General features: G+C 43.0%; 4 protein-coding genes across 7 annotated transcripts in view; 2 read left to right on the top strand and 2 right to left on the bottom strand.

Annotated features, from left to right (window-relative positions):
• The window catches only part of asap2a (ArfGAP with SH3 domain, ankyrin repeat and PH domain 2a), a 47,367-nt gene extending 35,032 nt beyond the window's left edge, over positions 1-12,335 (top strand). For both annotated transcript variants that reach the window (XM_068580609.1, XM_068580608.1), the window contains 16 exons: positions 346-394; positions 755-921; positions 2,116-2,249; positions 2,388-2,482; positions 3,183-3,372; positions 3,532-3,617; positions 4,049-4,164; positions 5,000-5,067; positions 5,189-5,296; positions 5,994-6,216; positions 6,993-7,145; positions 7,545-7,647; positions 8,147-8,202; positions 8,368-8,447; positions 8,800-8,919; positions 10,567-12,335. In XM_068580609.1, the coding sequence (XP_068436710.1) occupies positions 346-394; positions 755-921; positions 2,116-2,249; positions 2,388-2,482; positions 3,183-3,372; positions 3,532-3,617; positions 4,049-4,164; positions 5,000-5,067; positions 5,189-5,296; positions 5,994-6,216; positions 6,993-7,145; positions 7,545-7,647; positions 8,147-8,202; positions 8,368-8,447; positions 8,800-8,919; positions 10,567-10,641 (1,823 nt within the window). In that variant the 3' untranslated portion in view covers positions 10,642-12,335. The remainder of the gene's footprint in view (positions 1-345; positions 395-754; positions 922-2,115; positions 2,250-2,387; positions 2,483-3,182; positions 3,373-3,531; positions 3,618-4,048; positions 4,165-4,999; positions 5,068-5,188; positions 5,297-5,993; positions 6,217-6,992; positions 7,146-7,544; positions 7,648-8,146; positions 8,203-8,367; positions 8,448-8,799; positions 8,920-10,566) is intronic.
• A 303-nt stretch (positions 12,336-12,638) lies between these two features.
• itgb1bp1 (integrin beta 1 binding protein 1) lies at positions 12,639-16,425 on the bottom strand. Of its 3 annotated transcripts, XM_068580612.1 has the most exons (8): positions 16,355-16,371; positions 16,162-16,252; positions 14,895-15,010; positions 14,719-14,797; positions 14,506-14,636; positions 14,311-14,403; positions 13,843-13,992; positions 12,639-13,759 (listed from the first exon to the last, which is right to left on the bottom strand). In XM_068580612.1, the coding sequence occupies exons 3-8, from the start codon at positions 14,964-14,966 to the stop codon at positions 13,688-13,690; spliced, it is 597 nt and encodes a 198-aa protein (XP_068436713.1). In that variant the 5' UTR covers positions 14,967-15,010; positions 16,162-16,252; positions 16,355-16,371; the 3' UTR covers positions 12,639-13,687. The 3 variants fall into 3 exon arrangements, with proteins under 3 accessions (XP_068436713.1, XP_068436715.1, XP_068436714.1); XM_068580614.1 differs by having other exon boundaries at positions 12,639-13,753; positions 16,162-16,425; XM_068580613.1 differs by lacking the exons at positions 16,162-16,252; positions 16,355-16,371 and adding an exon at positions 15,321-15,424.
• LOC137787872 (cleavage and polyadenylation specificity factor subunit 3) lies at positions 15,505-21,901 on the top strand. The gene is made up of 19 exons (XM_068580610.1): positions 15,505-15,521; positions 16,394-16,676; positions 16,780-16,843; positions 17,107-17,204; positions 17,369-17,497; positions 17,589-17,766; positions 17,872-17,961; positions 18,049-18,199; positions 18,380-18,555; positions 18,643-18,801; positions 18,968-19,114; positions 19,214-19,366; positions 19,535-19,643; positions 19,937-20,035; positions 20,185-20,279; positions 20,382-20,469; positions 20,669-20,735; positions 20,860-20,956; positions 21,043-21,901. Exons 2-19 carry the CDS (start codon positions 16,606-16,608, stop codon positions 21,142-21,144), a joined length of 2,073 nt encoding a protein of 690 aa, XP_068436711.1. The 5' UTR covers positions 15,505-15,521; positions 16,394-16,605; the 3' UTR covers positions 21,145-21,901.
• On the bottom strand, positions 21,753-23,511 carry LOC137787873 (uncharacterized). The gene has a single exon (XM_068580611.1). It carries the CDS (start codon positions 23,399-23,401, stop codon positions 22,424-22,426), a length of 978 nt encoding a protein of 325 aa, XP_068436712.1. The 5' UTR covers positions 23,402-23,511; the 3' UTR covers positions 21,753-22,423.
• Positions 23,512-24,941: the final 1,430 nt, after the last annotated feature.

Genomic DNA, 24,941 nt, shown 5'->3' with positions numbered 1-24,941 from the left:
ACACAATGAATCATATTATATATATCATGTATGATCTTTTTATTGTGTTGCTTATCGTCTACACAAGACATCTTTTATATTTGTCTGTCCTGGAAGAGGAAGGCCGTCTCTGCTCCTCTTCCTCTGCTCCTCTTCTTCTGTCTCGGGTGTAAGAAAGTTCTCCCTGGTTGTAATGGAGTGATTCACACCTGAAGACAGAAATCAGAGTTTTTAGTGGTTCAACAGTTCAGCGTCTGTTTGAGCTGATACTTTAATGTCCTCTGCAGGGAGTCGCTCTGAGCTTCTTCCTGTCTCCACCGCTCTTTGATTCACGGTCTCTCCTCTCTCCCACTTTCTCTGTTTCAGACGACAGAACGTATCACTTTCAGGCCGAGGACGACCAGGACTGTCAGATGTAAGTGCCTGTTCCTTCCTTCCGTGTGCGGGTGTGTGTGTGTGCATGTGTGTGCGTGTGTACATGTGTGTGTGTGTGTGTCTGTGTCCAAAATGCATCCTGTTTACCACCTCGGGCACTTTCCACACACTTCCTACCTCACACCCAGTCAGACGCCTGTCCTTGTCTTTACCGTCCACCTCCTGACTGTTAACTGCTGTTAACTCCCGTCTTCACTCCCCTTTTTATCACCCTCGTCCTTTTCCTCACATTTCTTTCTGCTTCCTGCCTCTCGTCTCCACCTCTCAACCTACTCTCACCTTCTTCTCCCTCTACTTCTCCGTCATCATTCTAATTGTCACTCTCTCCTCCTCCCTCCAGCTGGATCTCGGTGCTGCAGAACAGTAAGGAGGAGGCGCTGAATCAGGCCTTCAAAGGGGACCAGCATGTCGGCGAGAACAACATCGTCCAGGAGTTGACCAAAGCGATCCTGGGAGAGGTCAAGAGAATGACGGGAAACGACGTGTGCTGCGACTGCGGAGCGCCCAGTGAGTGGCAAACTAATTGTATGATTTTAACTGATTGTTTTACACAGGAACTCCATGATAATGTGAGCCTTTGTATTCACATACTAAAGATGATGTACGTCTCCCAAACCTCAGCAACACTATGGTGAAACTGCTATATTCCAACGTTAAGATGCAGTAATTATGATAACACGACTGTATGCGGCACTGTGACATATGAGGTTTTGCAATGATGTCATTAAGATACATTTTGATAGATACATATTTTTGCCCACATCAGTTCGTGGTGAGGATCCTGTCCTTTTCAGTTGATTTAATATCTGTAGCCGTCCTGCAGCCGCTGGAACAATATAATGCATTTTCTAAATTGAGAGCGTTCTCGTGTACATTTCACACACAGCAGCGGTAAAGTAATTGATGATGTAAATCTCCCGACAAAGAGAATCTACCAGTAATTATTCACAGTTCTGAGGTTAAAATCCATTTTCATTTATGGCTACAAATCCCGGGAATGGAGTCATAAATTAAATGAGTTATTGATTCTAAAATCTTAGCTAATCCTTATTTTTTTCTTTTGACTTCCTTACTTTGGAGGAACATAAAGCCAACCACATGTCCACTTTACATAATATTTGAAGCATGGATTGTCTGCCTGGAAGATGGGTATTCAGACTAAAATGTATGGTATGTTTTGGGAGTGTTAGAGTGACGTGTCGGCAGAGTTATGAGCTACCAGACTGGTATGTTCTTGGGATGATAAATGCCCGGCTTGGAAAATGCAGGACTTTCTTTCTGAAGATACTCTGTCCCAGTTTTTCCTCTAATACATGGAGCCACCCAATCATTTTTCTCAAATCCCATGAAATGTCCTCCTGCAGACACATGTCTATATACTTTTACATGCATGGCTTACACGCATACACCGAGGATCTAGGCCAGACCTAGTTGCACGTCAGGGTGGTCACTTTCCTCTGACATTGTGTGCTGTGAGATGGTAAAAAGCCCTTCAGGCAGCTATTCAGTTTCCAGAGCACACAGCTTTTCAAAGGAAAACATCAAAGTTTGCTCACATGCTGCAGAAATTACTTTAGCGTTACTGGTTTTTGCCCAAGGACAGCGTGGCACTCGTCTTCATTCCTTGCTCTTTCCCCCGCACGCGTCGTTTACCTCATCAACGCGCCATTCTCTTGTCAATTTTCCTTTTGTCTTTCTCAGACCCGACGTGGCTGTCCACCAACCTGGGCATCCTCACCTGTATTGAATGTTCAGGAATCCACAGGGAGCTTGGCGTCCACTACTCCAGGATCCAGTCCCTCACTCTGGACGTACTCAGCACCTCCGAGCTCTTGGTAAATCACTGTCTCTGAATCACATATTGATTGCAAAGGTGACAACTTCTACTGTAATGCATGTGGTGCAGAAAATATCTACAGTGAAGTGTAGTGTACTGTAGTGTCAATATGTGTGTCTGTGTGTGTGCTCTACAGCTGGCCAAGAATGTGGGGAATGCAGGCTTTAATGAAATCATGGAGGCTTGTTTAAGTTCTGAAAATGTGGTGAAACCCAACCCGAGCAGTGACATGTAAGTCACCCATCCATCTCGCCCTCACACAAGTCTGTGATTGATTACCAGTTCAGTACGGCATGAAATGAGGAATAAGTCAAACATAAATAATCCTACAAATATGACTAGAAATACAAATGTAAACTTTACAATAGCAATTAAAGCTCAAATTACAAGGCAAGAGGGACTGTGGTGTGATTAGTATGAGATATCATATGATTAAGTAATGATACTTAGTGTTTGTCTGTATTCATATAGAAATGTAATATAGTCGGTAACTAATAACTGTGGACCATATTAACGGAATATAGCATAGTGTAGTTCAGTATAATAGTATTGGAAAAAATATATAATATGAAATGTAGTAATATAGTATAACATATGTTATAGTACTGTAATTGAAGAATAGAAAAGTGAATAATTTTAATTAAGTAACAACAAGCAAGTTATAGTTTTCAGCTGTTATCAGAGTGGAACTTTTGTTTTTCATGCTTTTTGTGACTTGTATGCGACTGCTTTTTCTTGAAATTAAAAGCTAATTATGAAACGCTTCAAGCACTGAAATGGTAATCAGAAAAATGGTCATCACCAAAATCTAATTTAATGTGTTTATTGACCAATTACGACCAGTGGCTTCTGATTGGTGCATCCCGGCCACATAGAGAGCACAAGTGCTGCAGCTGTGACTGAGCAGCTGCCTCTTCACATGTTTAACCAGGCAGGCGAGGAAAGACTTCATCACAGCCAAATACACAGAGAAACGTTTCGCGAGGAAGAAGTGCCCCGATGCGACGTCGCGGCTCCACACGTTGTGCGACGCAGTGAAGGCCCGGGACATCTTCTCCCTCATCCAGGTCTACGCCGAGGGAGTCGACCTCATGGAGCCCATCCCTCTGGCCAACGGACACGTGAGTATATTCAGCCTGTGTGATGTCGAGTCTTATGCTTATGCTCATACGAATCTTTTGCGTTCTTCTTGGCCTTCAGCTCGATTCTCTGCATGCACCTCACATTATATATACAATCCAATCAATGGTGCAAATGTTTACTTCTTCTTTTTTTTTCAGGAACAAGGGGAGACGGCCCTTCATCTGGCGGTCAGACTGGTGGACAGAACGTCTCTTCACATCGTGGACTTCCTCACTCAGAACAGGTGAACAAAGCCACCTCACTTTGGTTTTTTGTTATTTACAGTGTGCAGTTTATCGAAAGCGGTTTTGATTATCCATCGGACTACGCAGCAACCATTGAAAACTCCATAAAACAAACTTCTCAATTTTTTTATTTGATGCATTTCCTTATTGACAGCAGTTATCATCCACTTTATCTTTTTCTTTTCAATTCTCTCTTCAGATGTAATTGTGTTTTTTCTATTGCATTATATGGTACCGGAATTGTTACACTTTTATAGAGCTAGATTTTCTATTATCTTTTTTTTTTAAAGATAAACATAGTGTTTAGATATTACACAACTGCAAAACAACAGTTTGAAAAGACATTTTTTGACAATTGTTTTTGGGGCAAAGCTTCATTTTATTCCTCTTGAGTTGGGATTTCAAGCTCTCTGCCTGTTTCCCTCTGCAGTTTGAATTTGGACAAGCAGACGGCCAAAGGCAGCTCGGCGCTGCACTACTGCTGCCTGACCGACAACAGCGAGTGTCTGAAACTGCTGCTGCGGGGGAAAGCCTCTATAGAGATCGGTAAGGGAACAAATCGGAGAACAGCACGGCTGGGATGCGACTACTGTCCCACTCGTTCCTTCGTCTTTTCTCTGGCTTTCTTTTTTTCACACCTGGATTTGTTTGCACCATCTATTCATAAATCCATCACAAGTTTGTGTGTTAAGTCATTCTGTCATCAAAAAAACTGTAATTTTACCGCTGCTGGTCTACTGGCATCTGTATCTGTTAGTTTGTGTTGGACTTTGATGTTTTAAAAGGTTCGTTCAGATTCACCAAAGATACACAATAACACAAATGTACCAAGTCCTTTTTTTTATTTTATTTTATTTTTTTCTACAAAAAGTGAATATAATCTAATTGGTAGGAATATTCAACCTTTTTTTTTTTTTTTTTTTTTAAACCTATAATACAAATGTGATGGAAGAGGACATTTTACACAATGAGTGTTTACATTTCATACTTCACATTGAGTTATTAATGCTTTTACTTGACCAGGACACACACACACACACACACACACACACATTCACACACACATTTACACCCCCCCCCCTTGATTCAAGTCTTTCACATTCAGTTCCCAGAGGTGCGGGCTCTGCCAAAAGACCATGGCAACTCTTTCTCACAACACTTATCTTTCTACTCCGCTGTGACATCAACAAAACAGCCTGATAATGGCTACAGAGAGAAGGAGGACAGAGAGAAACCAGAGAGTTGTTCACTGTGGGAAACAGTCTAATTACACATTACTCATGTCACAGTGAAATGGGAGGGTAGAAAACGTGCTGTGTGTTTGTGCTCATGCGGCATCATGTGGATACAGTAACGATTGTTTCTGTTGTTTTCGCTCCAGCTAATGAGGCCGGGGAGACGCCGCTGGATATCGCCCGGAGGCTCAAGCACCTCCAGTGTGAAGAGCTGGTGAGCTCACCTTGTGTAAACTTGGCTTATGCCTTGCGAGCATCATCATTTCCTAAAGACATGCTCAGAGCTGTCAGAGCTGTCTGTTTACATGCGTCTGGATTTGATTTTCTGTGTATAGTTGAACCAAGCGCTGGCAGGGAAATTCAACGCCCACGTCCATGTTGAATATGAATGGTGCCTGCAGCATGAAGACTTGGATGAGAGTGATGAAGATCTGGATGAGAAGGTGAGAGACACTTTGGTATGCTGGAGAAGAGTTTACAAAGTGCGACACTGTCAGGCGGGAAACAAATAATCATAAAGTAAATAAATATACCCACTCTAGAGGAAAAGTGCTGGAGGAGTGCTGTTTTCTTCTCTAAAGAAAAGTGTAATGAAAAGGAACATTTCAGTGGCTCTTAAACCTTAAACCACCCGAAGAGCTAGTATATCTGCAAATTGACATTTTTGTTACTAACAAAGAAACTATCTTGACCTCCAAAAATAAAAGGCTGAATATATTATTCCCTTTGTACAATTTAAAATCCATGCACGTGACATGTGAAGCAGTTCCACCACGTTGTGTTTCTGTGACGGTTGTCGCCTGAAAGTATGATCCTTTTTAGCATGTTTTGTTCAAAACTGCATTGCCTTTGGTGGCTTTTTAGTTTAATATTTCAGTGGAACTGGAAATGTTTTTCAGTGTGCATGCCCTCAATTGAGAGCAGAGAAAAGAGAAAGTACTTTGTGTTCTTTTTTTATTTTTTTTGCAAGTACCTTGAACATTAATCATTTAGTATTTACTGGGAAGTTGGTTTGTGTACGTGTAGTTTGATTTGAGCTGAGCTAATAGCATAGTTTCTGCACAGCCTTATTAGGAGAGGGACATTTGGTGAACCGTGTCTGACGGCGTCTAACGTTCTGGCATCACGCTGCCCCTCCAGCCCAGCCCGCATCGCAGAGACGAGCGCCCGGTCAGCTGTTACACGCCGAGCAGCAACTCTCACCTCCAGACCAGTGTGGGCTCGGCGAGCCGCGATGCCAAGGACAAGCAGCGCGCCTACATGCCCAGCCTGGTCAACAACGAGACCTACGGCACCATCCTCAATGCCAACTCAGCTCAGTCGGCCGCCACCTCTGCTCCGCCCCTGCCCCCGAGAAACCTGGGTAAGCTCGGACACGGCAACGTCAGTAAGATGGCAAATGTAGATTGTATGTGGACATCAGTTTATGTCTAAATTAAGTTTATGTGGATGAAAAAGATCCTTAATGGAAAAACCTAGAGTATCATTGAGGGCGTGGTCTCAATTTGCCCTGTGTCACCTTTATGTTAATTACAGTGCAGGTCTAAGTGGCCTTCGTACCCGTTTCATCACCACAGATGTCTCTCAGTACACAGAGACACTCTGACTCTTCCTAGATCTAAGGGGCAAAATGTGTTTTTATGTTGGAAATAAGTGTCTTGGGATAATTAATTAAACGTTGAGAAAATGTTATTTGACGTAAATAATAATAATAAACCCTTCACAGATGTGCACATGCTGCTGCTGCTGCTGCTGCAAAAAAAAACTTTATTATAACTGTACAGGCGTACCAATTTATCGTGACACATTCACCACAGCTCGTCTGTAACAACATAAGTGGCCGTCTGGAGGGCTGCCAGCGGTGCAGAGGAGAAACTACCAGCTGTGTTGCCCTCCTCACCTTGCTGCAGCCTCGGCACTCTGCACATTCCCTCTCCCCAATAACGGTCGCTCTCAATTACACTCAAATGGAAACGACTTGACTTTTAAAGTGGATGCTGGGTCTGGCAAAGTGCAGTGCTCTCTCTCTCTCGCTCTCTCTCTCTCTCTCTCTCTCTCTCTCTCTCTCTCTCGCACTCTCTCTCTGAGTCTCTTTTGTCATCTTTTTAACCTCTCTCTTTCTCCGTCTGTCTCTCTCAGTGCAGTTATCTGGCCTCGGGGGGATTGGTCCGTCTTCAGCGGCGAGCAGCTGGAAGCCCGGTTCTTTAGACCTGACTGGCCGACAGAGGTCGTCCTCGGACCCCCCCAACATGCACCCTCCTGTGCCCCCCATGAGACTCACTTCAACTGCAGGTACGGACCCCCACACCCATTCCTCCCTCTTAAACTGGACCATTGCTGCAGTGAAGACATATATGTTTAATATGGTTAATGTGTCACAGTAAAGAAGCATTGAAGTGTTTCATTTTCATATTGGTCTGTCCGACCCAAATCTTTAAATCTTGTAAGTCTTTGCAGGTGCCGAGTTTGATTTAGTTTATTTGCACACAGCAAAATCAAACAAACTACATGAACATACCAATGAGAATCGTGCAGAGAGAAGACAACCCATTCATCTCTTTGTTGTGATGAATCATTTAGCAATCAAAATATATGCATCACTAAACCCAAATGTTCCGGGGAAGTGTTCAGTTTGCAAAGATATGCCAGGAAAAAAAAAAAAACATCCCGGTGTGTTACTGTGTTTCCCAGGTCTGGGTCCTCCTGTGGCCAAGATGGAGTCCATGAGCATCCAGTCCAAGTCGAGCCAGGGACCGCCGGGGTCCAGAGCAGTGCCACCTAAATCTCCTGCGGGGTAAGAACAAAATACAAAATCATAAATATGTTTCCCCACAGCTAATACAATGTGTTAAGGTGTCTGCAGCTATAAATGTAACGTTAACATGTTTAAGTCCAGCAGCAACACAGGAAAACGATAGTTTTGTATGATTCACCACAGACACACACACACAAGAGCCTGCGTTATCGCAGGGTTGTGTGTCTTGCTGTTGAATGCTTGTCTGGTAATGTGGTGGGTTTTTTTCCACCAGAGGAATGAGCCTACATGGCTGCTGTTTAGCCGCTTCATTAGCTTCCCGGCTGGGCTCTGCATCGAGCCGGACGAGCAATAACTCTCCTCCGCAGTCGCCGCTTTTGTCTTTTTGGCTCCCGCAGAGCTTATAGTGCAGCAATAAATCTGCAACAAAGCTGTTGAGAGGCTGGGAGAGCTGGACAGTTTTCTGTTAGATGTGTGTATTGATATGACTTTTAATCACTGTTGATGAGAGTCCATTTCTTTTTTTTTTGTTTTACAGCAATGATAAAGGTTTCAACCGAGCTCTGAATCGAACAGTATCTATTGAAAGACCCGGTGAGTACACGGATAAGAGAAACAAAACAGCAATTCTGTTCAATCTGTGTCTGTCCAGTGTTCAAACTTCTACGTTCACATTGTTCTACTATCTGTCCGGTTTGATCTGTGGAAACGTGGAACATTTTGTTGTCGTTGTGATATAATTTCCTCTTCCTGTTCCAGCTAAGGAAGTGCCAGGATGCCCCCAGAACTCCATAGGTCAGTCTCTGGCTCCAGGCTCCACGCAGAGGAAGATCTATCCAGTGAGTCTTCCACTCATCCTCATCCAGATAGTGTCGGTTATAAAGCGCTTTTTCATTCACCGGCTGCTGACTCCTAAGTCATGATTTATTTAGCTGTTAGCGTTGCGCGATACCCCTCAGTACCCTGCAGGTCGACCTATTGGCTCAGTGTTCGCAGTGTCCTGTACTCTTGCAGCTTTCTCGCCTGCAACTAGGAATAACAAGTAGGATGCATTTATTTTTTGTTTCCAGTTTGTCAATCAATGGACACCGTGCCCGGAGTGCACCGTGAGGCAGCCGCCACGTTTCCGCTCTCTTTTCTGCACAAGCCTGATCGAGCCCGTCTGTGTGCTTTTTGTTTTCCGTCTCGCAGAAGCTGAGGCCGAAGCGCGTGAAAGCCATCTACAACTGTGCCGCCGACAACCCAGACGAGCTGACCTTCTCTGAGGGCGAGGTGATCGTGGTGGATGGAGAGGAGGACCAGGAGTGGTGGGTCAGTATCTCGCACAGTGTTTTCTTTTTTTTTTCTTCTTCTTTTTTTTCATTGGGGGTATTTCTCAGATTAAAGCACAAAGTGCTCCCAGTCTCATTTTCGCCATGTGAATGTCAGTGCACTCGGTAACCATGGTGGCAAAAACAAAAAGCCATGACCTCATTCAGGCTCATATCCCCTCCCCGCCTCCTCCTCGTTTTCCGCGCGCTGTTGCTTCCTCTCCGGATCCCCTTGTGTGAACATCGACCAGCTGCAACTTGTTTTCCTCTGAGCCACCTCTGGCAATATGACCGTATTTAGTCACTTTCTCTCCGTTTGTCCCCGCGCGGACCTTCACGTCCCTCGAGAGCGCTGCCGTGCTTCCTCTCTGTCCTGCAGTCAGCAGCGTCATCACAAAGTTTCATTTTTTATTTATCAGGGCTGCACGGTGGTGTAGTGGCTAGCACTGACGCCTCACAGCAAGAGGGTCTGTGGTTCGGATCCCGGTCGGGGCGGGGTTCGGATACTGGTCTGGCAGGTCCTTCTGTGTGGAGTTTGCATGTTCTCCCCGTGTCAGCGTGGGTTCCCTCAGAGTTCTCCGGCTTCCTCCCACAGTCCAAAGACATGCAGCTCAGGTTAATTGGATTTAATTGGCCAATCTGCTCGTGGATCAGGCGACAGAGAGGTGTTTCCCATCATGCATTGGGTCTTTCAGTCGGTGGAGAACAGCTGCGGCTCTCCTGGCTCTTAAAAACTGCCGGCGTCTCGATCTTGTGAGGTTATCGTTGCCCACATGTGCTTGACGTCAGCGCAAGCTGGAATCAATCTGACCGACGTGCGTATTGCAGCGATCAGTCCTGCGCTCATCTGGAAGAAGTCTAATATTAATCCTCCTGAATAATAGTCTGCCCATTTTATTGATCACATCGATTGTTCCTCACTTCCAGCATCTGCGTTGTGGCGTTTGCATTCGTGAGACACCTCTAGGCCACCGTAGTTGTCAGTTTAGACTGTTTGAACAAATGTTTTTCTGTGTTTTATTTCCTCAGTGGCTCGTTGTGTTTCACTTTTAGCTCTTCATTGTTCGAGCATAAACACGTCCTAGCTTTTTGTTTTCAGGTATAGGAGACGTTTAAAATGACTTAAATGGACAAAATAAGTTCTGTCGTCTTTATCAGCAAAGGTAATATAAAGTAGGAATGTCGTATTAAATGTTATTTAGATGTTAATTGTGTTTTAGCCTCATAGTCCACTCTGTGCTCCATTAGTTGATGTTTAGTGAGGCTATAGCTGTTAGCACTGATCCTGATTGACTTTAATTTAGTGGGGTTTTTTTTAAATGCAGTTGTCCAATTCTATCCTGACTAATTATAAGAAGTGATTTTATATATATATTAGAATCCACAGAGAAAAGGCAGATCAGTTTTGTGATTTTAAGAATCGATATTGAATCTTTCTATAGCGATTAATCAGAAAACCCAGCCCTGTTAAACAATGTTATATTCTTTTGTTTGTGCTTTAGAAGATTAGACTTACTTGGTTGAAAGAAGTCAAATTATTTGTGTTTCACTGAACTTGCATCCTCCCAATAGAATAAAAACCCAACCTGACTCCAACTAGTTGCCGTTAATCATCCTCTGACAGCACCTCGCTCTTCCCTCTCCACAGCTGGGCCACATCGAAGGCGACCCGATGAGAAGAGGAGCCTTCCCCGTGACATTCGTACACTTCATTGCTGACTGAAAGGTTCCTCTCTGGGCCTCGGGAAGTGTCGCAGGATGCGGCATCTCTCCTTCACCCGTCTTCTCCAGAGCCAACCAGCAACCATCCACCATCGTCCCTGTGTTTGTTGTCGACACCTTCATCTTCATCGAGCTTCTTAAAATGTCACTGCCGTGCCATCACCTCGGCTGCAACATCTGGATGTCGCTCCTCGTTGCTTGGCCTCGTGGGACTGCATGTGGTTTTAATGCTTGCTGTTCATGACTTTCAGATTTGAAAACAGTGATTGTAGTCTCTGACCTCTCGCAATAAATGCACTTTGCTTGTCTTTATCCTTGTTACAGCATAAGATGACATGTGACACAATGAAGGTTAATTTGTACAGTATTTACATCATCCATTTCCTGTTCAGCTGCCTTGTACAGATAGTACTGCGAAGACTACAGTAATGTATTTTAACTTTTAGAACAAATGTAAATGTGAACAATAGGCACCATGCTTACATTCCACCTCTGTGCATGAGCGATTTTAAATGCCTACCTGCTTGTAGGTGCGACCTCTGTGTAGTAGGCCTCTCGTGGGGAGGATTTCCTTATGGTGCTAAGTTAACCCCGGAATATGCCAGAGGTCGCGCTCGAGGGAGCGCTTCTCTGGCCCCGTTTTTAAAGACAATGTTGAAAGGGGGCAAAAATAATGTAGAAATAGCATCAGACTCATCACACCTGGGAGAAGTCACTCTCTCATGGGTGTGTAGTGACGGAGCAGCTTTACCGCGCACACGCTTCCTGTACTGCTTCATTGGAAAGGATCATATTCAACAGCAACACTCCACTTCTTGCTCCCGTTGTGTTTTAGGTGCAATGCTGACGCTGACTTTGCTGCAGCAGCCAGTAATTACCTTCATGATGAGTCTGAGCCCTCGGGCTGTCTGCGACTGTCATCTGCCTTATTAGAGGGACAGGAAGTGTCTGTGTGAGAGTGTCTCGTCTGCACAGAAAAAGCTGAGAATGAAATGATATTGCAGGAGGAAATAATTAAAAAACAAAGTGTGGGAATGTTATGAGAAGCAGGGGTTAGTTCTCTGACTTGTTGCTTCCTTTGCCTTTGAGAGCACTCAGACTCTGACAGTTGGATTTGTTGTTTGCAAATGAGCTGATTTATTTTTGACTCTATACAGAGAAAGAAATATCCTTCCTACAGCTTAAGCCTCTCATATCTGTGCATCTCTGGGGTCCCATAATGTAGAAAGATGAGTTTATTGATAGTGTTAAGAGATCAATATCAAACATTGGATGTAATTACCTTCATTTTGGTTGCAGAGCAACTTTCTCTCTGTTCATAATGTTGATATTTAGGCATTTAACCTGAAACCAGAGCCTTCCTTAGATTTGTGAATGACGAGAAGCATGTGAATCATAGCCGAGACACTAAACTCACTGGAAACAGGAAGATTTAATAATCCTTTCATGTAAATATATTTGATTTTGTTCATATTTATATGTAAAAAGAAGAGTTAACCTGGACACTAAATGTCTTTTAATGGTCTGTTGGGATGAGCAGTTACAGATACAACCTCAGCTACACACACACATAACTAGGACAATAAACATAATTCATTCTCATTAACTCTCTGTGGGTTACTGCATCGACTCTTCACTCGATTGTGCAAACAAATGGGAAATCTAAACTGGAATAATAAAGATGGAATAATGCAAGCCGTTGTTCTGTTTCATTAAGGAGTTTATGATCATTTGTGAACTTGTAATCTCTTACTAAAGCTTTGCTGGATTTGCTGGCTTGTGTTTTTTGGGGGAGGTCTCAGTCACAAAACGACTTGTTAAAAGTAATGACCTGCATTTAAAAACACCTTGACTAGAGGGATCCTTGTAAAGCCAAAAGTCAAACGATGTGTCAAGAGCTCCCTCTGATGGGGAATGCTTCAGTGTGTTTGCATGCAGGTCTCAGAGAGCTGCGAGTGATAACGAAAAGGCACACTCAGAGTAAAGATAACGCTGAAATAAAAGGGAGAAATTACACTTTATAAGTCGTCTCATCACAATTTGATCAAAATATGTAATGTCACATTTTCGACGCGATTTTAACAGGGCTGTTTTGAAAGGACAGAAAAGAGAGAATGGGATAATGAGGTAAAGTCAGTAAGTACCATGATCGTAAACATGTTTTTTTCCTTTGAAATCTTTTGCGTGTTTCTACAGCCAAATATAATTAACGTGGTTTCAGCGAGTGAATGGATGTAATGCATTTTCATTACTACATATGAAAACAAAGTTAACAAATCCGAAAACGCGTCAAGCTTTTGGTACCGAGACACTATGAAGAAATTTAAAACAAGATACAACTGAAGTCAAAACTGTCAATAAATAGGAGTAAATCCCACAAATAAAAACAATGAGGCTCCGCTCACAAAGTTAGAGCATATTTGTATCATCTACCTTTGAGTCAAAAAAAGTGACCGCTATCGTACCAATGCTGTTTGTCTTTAAAAAACAGACAAACAAAAGAACATTTAGACTTAAAAGAAATATTGTATAAGATGTGTACCGTGTGGTTTCTCCACTGATGAACGTGCCCCATGAATTACATGCCGACACAGCTGGTGAAGATGGGTGACATCACGCACCATTTTCCACCATCGCTTGCTTCAAATATGATTCATTTACATTGTATTCCAATGTGTTAAAAAATGCCACCATTTTCTTTCCATTTTTGCTCTCGACTTCATGTGAAAGGTCGAAGGAGCACGTGAGGTAAAGAAACAAATTCAAAGGCAATTATTCAGACTACTTCACAGTTGTACCGTCTCACCTGATAGGAAAAGGGGATATTACGCATCACGATCTATACAAAGGCTTGAATTGTGCTTTCCTGCAAACTAACATGGAAAACACACAGAGTGTGTTTTCCAGTTGAGAGAAAACAACACAAAGTTGGAGAAAAGGGAAATGGTTGCAACTCTTTGGCAATCTTCTGATTTACTGTTGCTGTTTTTGCAGTCGTTTCATTTCTCTTCTCGACAGATCTCCGCTCCCGTCAGCTCTCTGCGCTCTCAGGATTTGACGGAAGTCAGAGCGCAGTCAAAGGAAGCTGCCAGCACCTTGCAGATGGACTGAGCCTGCTCCTGTTCAGACAGGAGATGGGCAGCATGTAGGGAAATACCTCAAACCCAGAAAACTGTTTCATTCGATACTGTATCACACTCACCGAGCTGCTGCACTGGTACACCCAGATACTGCACTCCTCTTGCTGTGCGTCGGTGGTTTTGAGAGCCAGGAGGTTCTTCCCTGCACCCAGGCCGTCATCGTAACACAGCATGCGCACGATCAGGTACAGAGAGTGGCGGTGCAGTACGTCCTGAAACCAGATGTAGAATCAACAGTACTTAAGCATGCATTTCTTCTTCATTTGTATCGCATAACCATCACCGATCAAGATGGTTTCAGAGGTGAATCTCTTAAAAAATATATAGCATTATACCAGCAAATTACTCCAAACATCAGGGGAAACCACTGAAATCTATTTGAGTCAGCAGCTTTGTGCGAAACAATGTAAAAACTATAAATTGGTGCCGAGTTAATGACCATGCTGTTTGACTGTATCGATGACCCAGCAGCACTGCAGTCTGATCAATGAAGTACAGTATATCACTCTTTCGATCGCTTTTCTACTCACACACTGGTCCAGCGAGGCCACCTTGACTCCGTACTTTGACACTCCCAGAATCATCTCTTCGTCTCCAGGCACGAAGGGCAGCTTTCCATCTTGCTGTGAAAAGGAGCCGAATATATTTATAGCGACTTCATAAATGAATAATGTGATATTGACCGCTGTACGCCTGCTTGAAAATGTGTCCCTGCAGCTTCATACCTGGGCGGCATCAATATAGTTGATGAGGTCCAGAGGCTCCTGGAGGGTTTTGCTCATGTCAAACTGTAACTTCTCAATGGCTCCTACATACTTCACCCGGAACTCGGCACAAGTTTCAGATGTGCCGTTTCCTTCCGAGGGCAGACGTCAAATAATTCGTTAGCAGAGGAAAGAAGCAGAACATTGTGGACTTCCATGTGTTAGTTGACTGACCTGAGCTCTTGGTGGAGTCTGTGTCGAGGCTGGCGACGGTGCTGGATCTGGAGAGCCCTCCCAAACTGGAGTCCACAGACTGTATGGAGTCAGAGACACGAGAGGGCGTTGGCTCAACGAGGAGAAAGTAGCTCTATCGTACCATTTCTGTGAGTGTATGTGTGTTGTTTGCTTACCTTGCTTTTGGTGCTGATCTCACTGCTTTGCGAGCTGCTGCTGCTGTGGCGCTTTTTAACTTTCCGGAACATTCTTCACCATGTCGACCGCCTCCAGCCCTCCAGCCTCACCAAACCTGAACCACCATGGACCGCAGTGTTAAACACACACCACAACAATTGCCCTCTCAAGTCCCCAAAGAGATGATGAATAATTAAATGTAGAATATAGTAGAGTCTAAATTCTGAACATTGGATGAATGTGTGGACAGTCAGCTACGCTTCGCTGCTTTGAAAACATATTAAACGTATAACGTCATCATTTCAAACCATGCTTTCATTTTGTAAGAGTAAACTATTAAAATGGAGAATTCTTCATGAATGACTAAGCCTTTTAAATTCTTGACTCTGTGTTTAAAAACCTAAACTTAGCTGTTGATAAAACACCTGTGGAAGTTGCATTTAAAAGGAAAAGGCAATTCCTCAAGTTGAGCACACAAATGTGTCACTCGTTTGTTTTTACATCTCCTGAAAGCTAACACAAGATGGCGCTGCCCACTGATCTAACCAACATCCGGGCTTTACGTCATTAACAACCGCCAAATTCTTAAAGGGACCGCGATCCCGGAACAGTCACTACTAACAAAGGTGAATTATGAAACCACATTCACTACACACCTGTACATTTTAACAATACAACATTGCAATACATACTATATATTTGTGGTGCCTCTAATATTGAGTAGGTCAAACATTTTTAATACAATTCTGGTCTTTTTTTGGGGGGTTGTATTTATGCAGCCTGCTGATGAAGTTACTAATGGGCACCAGTTAAATGCGAAACCAATTGATCTGTTACACCTGCTACTGAAACAAGTTATCTGCCTCCACCACGTCAGAGTGAAATACTACTGCAGGTCTTTGTGATGGAGTCGGTGGGTGTATAAAAAATGTAGAGCCCCCAACGACTCAAATGACACGCCAGGCTCAACAGGTTACGCTGGACTTGAACGCATCATGTATGCCTGCTCAGCAGAAGACTTTGCTTAGACAAACGACATCACACTGCACATGCTGAAAGATCTATAAATACCACATTTACTTTCACACTGAAGTTGAAAAGCGGAGACTTTTGCGGGTTTTTGGCAAACACAACAATAATTAATAATAATCGATGTAACGCTAGCTAGCTTTTACAACACACGTTTGTTTTTTGTTTTTGTTTTTGTTTTTTTACAGTAACTCAAACATCTCAATGTGAATTTCCTTGGAGGAAGATTTAGTTTACCTTCAGTTTGAAACAAACTGCCATGAAGAGCTCCACAGCCTGAGCCGACACCCGCACCTCTTAAAGGGGACGCGACGACCTAAACCATGTCCTTAAAATATTGTGGCGAGAGCCCTTTAGATAATGTAGATTATTTAGAGTGTAAAAAGCTTTAGATTACAAAAATGTTATTTAAATATATATATTTCACTACCGCGTCCTTTGTAACACGTAAGCACGTTATTCGTTACAGCAAAAACGGTCCTGCGGCTGGAGCGGAACTTTGTTCGTCAACGCTTTTGCATTTCTGGTCGGATGTATTTTGGCACACCACCGGAAATGTGACGTCACACGAGCCTGCCTGCCCCCGCCCTCTTTCATGTAACGCACAGTGCAGTGGCAGTACTGTAATAACACCGCATTTATTTGTTCTATTTTTAAATTGACGTGCTAAATTGAACACATATGGCGACAAAGCGTAAAGTGGAGGTGATTGTCCCCGCAGAGGAGAGTGACCAGCTCCTAATTCGTCCACTGTGAGTTATTTTTATTGAATGAAAAAAGCCTTTATGCACACACAATAACAATAAATAAATGCATACGTGTAAATGCTATCTTCTTATGCAACGTCAACTACAGGGGCGCTGGTCAGGAGGTTGGGAGGTCATGCATCATCCTGGAGTTCAAAGGAAGGAAAATTATGGTAAATATTACTGAAGCATTTAGGTGCCACTGCATGCTGCTGTGTGACTTCAAACAAACTGTATGTTTACCTCACTCAATTTATTATTATATATATATATATATATATATATATATATATATATATATATATATATATATATATATATATATATATATATATATATATATATTCCATTACTATGTTTTGCTTTATAGAGTCCTGTGTTAAGTTGGGTGCATTATCCTGGTGAAAAGCAATGAAGTCATGTTTGTGTTTTGCAGCTGGACTGTGGCATCCACCCTGGGTTGGAGGGGATGGATGCTCTCCCCTACATTGACTTGATAGACCCAGCTGAGATAGACCTGCTGCTCATCAGCCAGTGAGTCTTTCCTCCTCCCTTTGTGTGTTGAACTGTCTAATTTTAACTATCCTCCGTATCCATTATCTCCTTCTTAATGCATGTTCTGCTTGTATTCTACTTTGATTGTATTATAAAACGTAACTAAGGCTATGTCATTTGATCATGTATGTATCCTCTCACAGCTTCCACTTGGATCACTGTGGAGCTCTGCCCTGGTTCCTACAAAAGACCAGCTTCAAGGGCAGGACTTTCATGACCCACGCTACAAAGGCCATCTACCGCTGGCTTCTGTCAGACTACGTCAAAGTCAGGTAGGAGCAGTAGCAGTCATAATTAGGGAAGACTAATAAAAAAGAATAATAATACAGTGCCTAAAATAATGTTATTTTTGATTTTTCGCAGCAACATTTCTGCAGATGACATGCTGTATACAGAGACCGATCTGGAGGAGAGCATGGATAAGATCGAGACCATCAACTTCCACGAGGTCAAGGAAGTCGCCGGAATCAAGTTCTGGTGCTACCACGCTGGTCATGTGCTGGGAGCTGCCATGTTCATGATCGAAATAGCAGGAGTCAAGGTAACGACTCCTGTTTTTCTTGTTTCTGAGAGAGGTAATGATGCATAAAAACTAAGTTCACTTAACAAGACCATTGTTGGTCTGTTTTTTTTTTCTCCTCCAAAGCTGCTGTACACAGGAGACTTCTCCCGGCAGGAAGACAGGCATCTGATGGCAGCAGAGATCCCCAGTGTCAAACCTGACATCTTAATCATTGTACGCCACATATTCAATCCCCTTGTACACTCATTCAATGGATCTTTGGGTGATCCAAATGTAGTGATTCCTGTTATTGTTTTGCAGGAGTCTACTTACGGCACCCACATCCACGAGAAGAGAGAGGAGCGAGAAGCTCGCTTCTGTAACACAGTCCATGACATTGTCAACAGAGAAGGCCGCTGTTTAATCCCTGTGTTCGCCTTGGGGCGGGCCCAGGAACTGCTGCTTATTTTGGGTGAGAAGTAGTTTGTGACATCCTTATATGGATTATGCCTCTGAATAAGCAGTGTCACCAACATTAGCCGCCACTATGCTATCATTTGTATTACATGAGCTGGTTTTGTCTGCTACATCTGTATTCACTTATGTATCAATAAGTGGAGTCTGTATGATTGTGTCTCATGTTCCCCTGTAGATGAGTACTGGCAGAACCACCCAGAGCTCCATGACATCCCCATATACTATGCTTCATCTCTAGCCAAGAAGTGCATGGCTGTGTACCAGACCTATGTCAACGCAATGAATGACAAAATCCGCAAAGCCATCAATATCAACAACCCCTTTGTCTTCAAGCACATCAGCAACCTCAAGGTAGAGAGCTCTACTGACACAGACGTATACCTTTAGCCTGCTGAATATCTTTAACTGTGGCGCCTGTGGGTTTTTTTTTCCCCCAAGAGCATGGATCACTTTGATGACATCGGCCCCAGTGTGGTGATGGCCTCTCCCGGTATGATGCAGAGCGGGCTCTCCAGGGAGCTTTTTGAGAGCTGGTGCACTGACAAAAGGAACGGAGTCATCATCGCTGGATACTGTGTTGAAGGCACACTGGCCAAGGTCAGACTACAACAGTATACTGCACATTGTTTCTCTAATAGACAGATACATTTAGTGCCATCATTTGAGCAAGTTTTGGGCTGCAAAGCTCGAGTTGGATGTGTCTGTGGAAACAGTGAATGTATTATTCCAGCATTTCATTGTGATGTGTTGTGTCTCTCTGCAGCACATCATGTCTGAGCCGGAGGAGATCACCACCATGTCAGGGCAGAAGCTGCAGCTGAAGATGTCGGTGGACTACATCTCTTTCTCTGCCCACACTGACTACCAGCAGACCAGCGAGTTCATCAGGGCCCTCAAACCCCCTCATGTGGTGGGAGAGGAAATACAAATTCAATGAATAATCAGTTCTTCTGTAATATTAGTCGTAAAGAAGAAAGAATTGACCGTCCTTACTGCATGTTATCGGCAGATCCTGGTCCACGGGGAGCAGAATGAAATGGCTCGTTTGAAGGCTGCACTGATCAGGGAGTACGAGGATAATGACCAGGTTCACATCGAAGTCCACAACCCTCGCAACACAGAAGCTGTCACCCTCAACTTCAGGGGAGAGAAATTGGCCAAGGTCAATAAACTGCCTACCTTTATCTTCTTTATAGCTTTTCATGGTCTAAAGTCCTTATCGCTAAAACATGCTCAGTCATATTTATTGCATGTAGTGCATGATGCTGTGCTAGTGTTGTTATGGATGCTGCAACTAGAATGATGTTACTGAACACTCCTCTTCCTCCAGGTGATGGGCTCTTTGGCTGATAAGAAGTGTGTCCAGAGCCAGCGGGTGTCAGGCATACTGGTGAAAAAGAACTTCAACTACCACATCCTGAATCCCTCTGACCTTTCTAGTACGATCATTTGTTTGTTCTCTAAACTGTCGACCCCTGTGTGCGGTAGTTGTCAATCCAGTTCATTGGCTACAATAAATTTAAGATATAAAGTAAAGAGCACATTTTCAGTCAGTGACTTTGGCAATCAAGAAAAAAAAAGAGTCATCTTGATCATGTTGGTTCCAGTTTTTCATAAGCCAAGCCCATGCTCCAAATTTACTAAAGTAATAATAAAAGTTGTATCTCATAAAGAGGCTTATTTACACGATATTTCAGCGATTCATGGATTGACCGATGCTTTTGTTTTGTAGCCTACACAGAGCTGGCCATGAGCACAGTGAAACAAACCCAGGCCATCCCGTTCACTGGGCCGTACTCGCTGCTCGTCTGCCATCTGAGGAACCTCACCGGTAAGAGCGCTACATTTACATACCCGCAAACTTTTCAGACGTAATTATTGATTTTGGTCCGTCCCCAAAGAACAGAGCTGTTTTCACTTTGACTGAGTTTGAGTTTTCACCATCCTGACTGTGGCCGCCGTCTTCTTCTCTCGACTCAGGAGACGTAGAGGAACTGGATGGGACTGAGAAGAACACTTTGAAGATTTTTAAAAATGTCACTCTGATCCACGAGGTCAGCATGGTGCTGCTGGAGGTGAGTGGTCCTGCCTAGTCCGATGCAGGATAGCGATGCTTAGCTTTCTTCAGACTGGCTCAATTACCCCAAACGCCCTCTGTCTTCAACCCCCCGTCTCAGTGGCTAGCAAACCCTCTCAACGACATGTATGCCGACGCTGTCACCACTGTTGTGCTGGAAGTCCAGTCAAACCCAAAGGCTCAGAAAGGTCTGTCTGGCAATCTGCTGTGCATGTTGTTTGTCTGCATCTTTAGTTTTCATGGCTTTATGGACTGTAGGAAGCAAATCACTCATTTCATTCGAGCAGATTTGCCTTATTACCAAAAGAAGAAACGTACTGCATTGTGTCTGGTTGTCATGGGCTTTGTTTTTCTGAATTCCTATTTAATGTGATTGATGATGAACAGCCATGGAGACCCAGAGTTCCTTTATGGACATGGACATCTTCCAAACCCGATTAGGAGTCATGTTGCAGTGAGTGACACACAATCCATACAAACTTGTTTCTAATATTGTAAACATGGATATGCTGTTTAAAAGGTTAACTGCATTTCATTTTAATTAGAAAACTATATATTGCTTCGCTCTCGGTCTTTAGGGACATGTTTGGAGAGGAATGTGTGGATTTCAGTGATGATAAAAACATCTCTGTGACAGTCGACGGGAAAACGGTTCACATCTGCTTGGAAACGAGGGTGAGAACCTTTCAGCTTGTTGCACCAAGACACAGAACATTGTATGTGGTGTAGGGCTGTTTTTTAAATGCCTCTTCCCCTATCAGTCGGTGTGCTACGAGGATGAATGCACAGAGGACGACTCCCTGAGAGAGATGGTTGAGCTGGCAGTGCAGCGGCTGTACGACGCCCTCAACCCGATCATCTGAGAGCAGACCTGGGACTGTGGTGTTCATCATAACACATTAGACGTCACCTTTAAACTAACAAAGGACAAAGCTTCTATAGCTAAGTCATTACAGATATAATAACAAAGAATACTTCTACAAATTCAGTGCTGAACCTTAACAAGCTGCTTGTATTTGTGTGCCGATAATGTGTTCTCAAGAATCATTGTGACTTGTCTGACATCAATATTTCTACACTGCCAGGATCTAAAGTATTTTAGCTCATTTTTTACAAAATCAATAAATGAACAGATCAATACAATGCAGATTCATCTAACCATAGTTTAAAAATCATTACGCACTTGCAATGTCTGGTTTGGTGTCATGGAAAGCCTCAACAACCAATCCCAGCACCACTTTATGAATGCAATTGGGAAAGACTACATCAGCCTTTTTAATAATTAACTTTGTTTTTGACCTGTGAGCTAACAAGCACTTTTAATTATAATTTATTTAATAAGTTGACTTATTTGTTTGGCCAGAGTTGGTTAATACTTGGTTACTGCACTGATATGACTTGTTTAGTGATTTTCAACATGTTTGTGTTCATTATGTATTGAAAACAGGAGACTTAAGCGACATGTGTTTCACTGTGCGCTGCCATCATCTCATTTATTGGTTAAATATCTGGACAATGTGGATTTTTACAATAAATAAAAGGCACCTTTGTAATGAAAATAGGGCTCTCAATATATGACTAATATACACATCCCTTACGTCCTTACATAGCAACACATGTTTCATAAATAGCAACACATAAAATCTCCACTTGTGTCAACATTAAAAATAAAGAAATCTGCAATACAGATGACTTTATAAAAGCCAAAGTTGACAATTGTTTATTATTATTAAATCAGACAATTGATAATTTAAATAATGTGGGCATTTTATTCAGATTTGTATGAACATTGCCAGTAGTTACCCCTTCTGCTCCGATGGGAGTTGCATTGCTGTCTGTATTCACAGACAGGTTGCAATACAGTACTGTGATGCAGTCTTTCATCCTGAGAACCTGACATACTCTTTACGATCTTTTAAGTTTTAGTTTTTCAAACAGCGTAGTCCTATTTGAATTGCACTGTGTCGCTTTGACCCAAAGGACGACATTAAGCCATCCGTCCTGCACAATACTTCCATTATTTTGAGTGAGGTTTGCGGGCGGGCTCAAAACAGAGTGCGTTTAACAGCAGTGGGATGTTGTGTTGTAGTGTTAATGATAATGATTCAAGTGAATCCAGAGTTCCTTACAAGGACAACATCCTCACTTAAAACTGCTCATTAAACCAAAGGCTATCACGATCAGCGCCACAACCCCTATCTCCATCATCCTGCCCATCTTCTTCTCCGCAATCGTCTCGTCCTTCTTCTTCAGCATCTCCTGCTTGCGGAGCCGGAGGTCTCGATCTCTCTGGAGCTGCTCGTTGTAGTGGGCCCTGTAGAACTTGTCGAAATCAAAGACCCCGTCTCGGCTGTCTGCGCCCACCACGGAGCGTCGGCTCCCGGCCGGCTGCTCTCTGGCGGAGCTCCCGGTGTCCTTGGTGGAGGGTCTGGCTGTGGCGATGAGGTCCGACCGGCTCAGCAGTCCCCGGTCGTACTTCTTCCTCAGCGCCTTATTGCCCAGCACCGTGTAGGCCTCGCTGATCTCGGAGAAGCGGACCGTGGCGGCCTCGCTGTCGGCGTTTCTGTCCGGGTGGTAGACGAAGGACTGCTTGTAGTAGGCGGTTTTTATCTGAGTTTGAGTGGCAGTGGGTGACAGCTCCAGGATTTCATAGTAGCCGGTTTGGGTTTTGTAAAGGGGCTCCGATCGCGCTCCGTAGTCGCTGTAAGCCCTGATGAGCACCACCTGTTCCTGTCCCTGTGCCCAACACAACGCGGGGCTCTGCTGTGCACGAGCGGACCACACAGTCCTCCGGAACCCGCTGTTCACGGTTGTGTAATTGTGCCGTGAAGCCGCACTATCGGCTCTCTGTGGTCCTCCACTTTGAATGTCGCCGTAAATAAACTCCGCCGATGGAGACGAAACCTGTGCTGCACTTTTACTTTGTTTGATCCGACTTTCGAGAAGGTATCGACTACATGTTTTTTGGGAAAAGTTGTACGCTACTCTTCCGTAACACAGTCTGACCTCCGCCATGTTTGACGGGGGTTTAAAAAACAAAAGCTGACTTCCGGGATGGTCGCGCTGTAGCGCCCCCGATAGGAGCATGAAGCAACTACACGGCTGCAAGTGAGCCCACATCCGCCGAGTGAGCCTCAATTGCCATTCTGAATGCACCTCTACTCAAGGTGTTACGGTACGGGGCGGCACGCAGCACAGAGAAGCCAGAGAAGCCGAGCTCAGAAGCTCAAATGAAATGATGATATTTATATTCAAACGGCATATCCTTAAACTTGTAAATTAAAAGTACAACGCAGTCTTATTCAGACTGATCCCTGCTATGTCCATGTGTATGGCCTTGAGATTTTACTGTACAGTGTTGGAGAAAATGTATTTCAAATTCAGCTTCAATGACATAACAATATTCATAATGTCACAATTTCCAATATTCAAACTAATATAAAAACGAATCATTTCATTAGGAAGGTAAAATTACAACGTAATCTTGTTCAGACTGACCCCTGCCATGCGTATGTGTATGGCCTTGAGATTTTACTGTACAGCTTTGGAGAAAAGCTAATTCAAAATCAGCTTACATGTAATAATAACACTCATAACTTCACAATTTCCAATATTCAAAGGGCTATAAAAACAGATCCTTAAACTTGTAAAGTAAACTTACAATGCAGTCTTGTTCAGACTGACCTCTGCCATGAACATGTACATGGCCTTGTGATTTTACTGTACAGGTTTGGAGAAAAGTGACTTCAAAATCAGCTTCAATGACATAATGATATTCATAATGTCATAATTTCCAATATTCAAACTGCTATAAAAACAGATCCTTAAACTTGTAAAGTAAAATTACAACGCATTCTTGTTCAGACTGACCTCTGCCATATAATAACAATATATAATATGATTTTGGAAATTATGACATAATGAATATCATTATTACATGTAAGCTGATTTTTTGAAGTCATTGTTTTCCAAAACTGTACAGTAAAATCAAGGCCAAACACATGGACATAGCAGGGGTCAGTCTGAACAAGACTACGTTGTAATTTTACTTTACAAATTTAAGGATCTGTTTTCATAGCTGTTTAAATATTGTGATACTGTATTGGGAAATTACGTTTGAATGCTTTTTTCTGCCATCTCAAAGCCACCGTCGACCATCATACCGTATCACCGGGAATAGACGGTCATTTATTTTCATGCGTGCGGCTCACTCGGCGGATGAGGGCTCACTTGACCGCAGTAACTACACGATACAAAGGAATCGATATGTAAATTTCTGCCTATGATGTTCAGTTATTTTGTGTCACATACGAGATGTTTAACGCATATGTATGTAGTTTGAGATATTCTACAACTTTGAAACTATTACCATCGAACAAACACAAAACATATTGGTACCACTCAGTTGTCAGTGTTTTTTGTGATTTAGAAAGGTGTTGATTCAACTTAACATTTAAGAGAATTGTGTTTGCTTTGCTGCTGTATGGCATTATACAGATAATTGTTAACTTTTATGTATATAAATCCGGATTTTGATTTTCGAATTATAATATATGTTTCCATTTATAATATGATAATGTGTTAATGCATTATTTAGCTAAATGTACTGCATGTAAAAAAAATTTTTTAAAAGGTACGATGTTAAACAAATACATCCCGG

Source organism: Clinocottus analis, unplaced genomic scaffold (assembly GCF_023055335.1).
Source record: "Clinocottus analis isolate CAN_PGR_092001 unplaced genomic scaffold, fCliAna1.0.p SCAF_17, whole genome shotgun sequence".
NCBI lineage: Eukaryota > Metazoa > Chordata > Actinopteri > Perciformes > Cottidae > Clinocottus > Clinocottus analis.
Note: the sequence above shows the minus strand (reverse complement) of the source record. Positions and strands in the feature narration are given on the sequence as shown.

Bases quoted from the DNA above. Each gene is read 5' to 3' on its own strand.
- itgb1bp1 (XM_068580612.1), bottom strand. From the start codon at position 14,966: ATGTTCCGGAAAGTTAAAAAGCGCCACAGCAGCAGCAGCTCGCAAAGC. The intron at 14,798-14,894 runs GTAAGCAAACAA...GACTCCATACAG, and splicing joins AGATCAGCACCAAAAGCAAG to TCTGTGGACTCCAGTTTGGG. The intron at 14,637-14,718 runs GTCAGTCAACTA...TGCCCTCGGAAG, and splicing joins AGACTCCACCAAGAGCTCAG to GAAACGGCACATCTGAAACT.
- LOC137787872 (XM_068580610.1), top strand. From the start codon at position 16,606: ATGGCGACAAAGCGTAAAGTGGAGGTGATTGTCCCCGCAGAGGAGAGT. The intron at 19,644-19,936 runs GTACGATCATTT...TTTGTTTTGTAG, and splicing joins GAATCCCTCTGACCTTTCTA to CCTACACAGAGCTGGCCATG. The intron at 20,736-20,859 runs GTGAGTGACACA...CTCGGTCTTTAG, and splicing joins CGATTAGGAGTCATGTTGCA to GGACATGTTTGGAGAGGAAT.
- LOC137787873 (XM_068580611.1), bottom strand. From the start codon at position 23,401: ATGTGGGCTCACTTGCAGCCGTGTAGTTGCTTCATGCTCCTATCGGGG.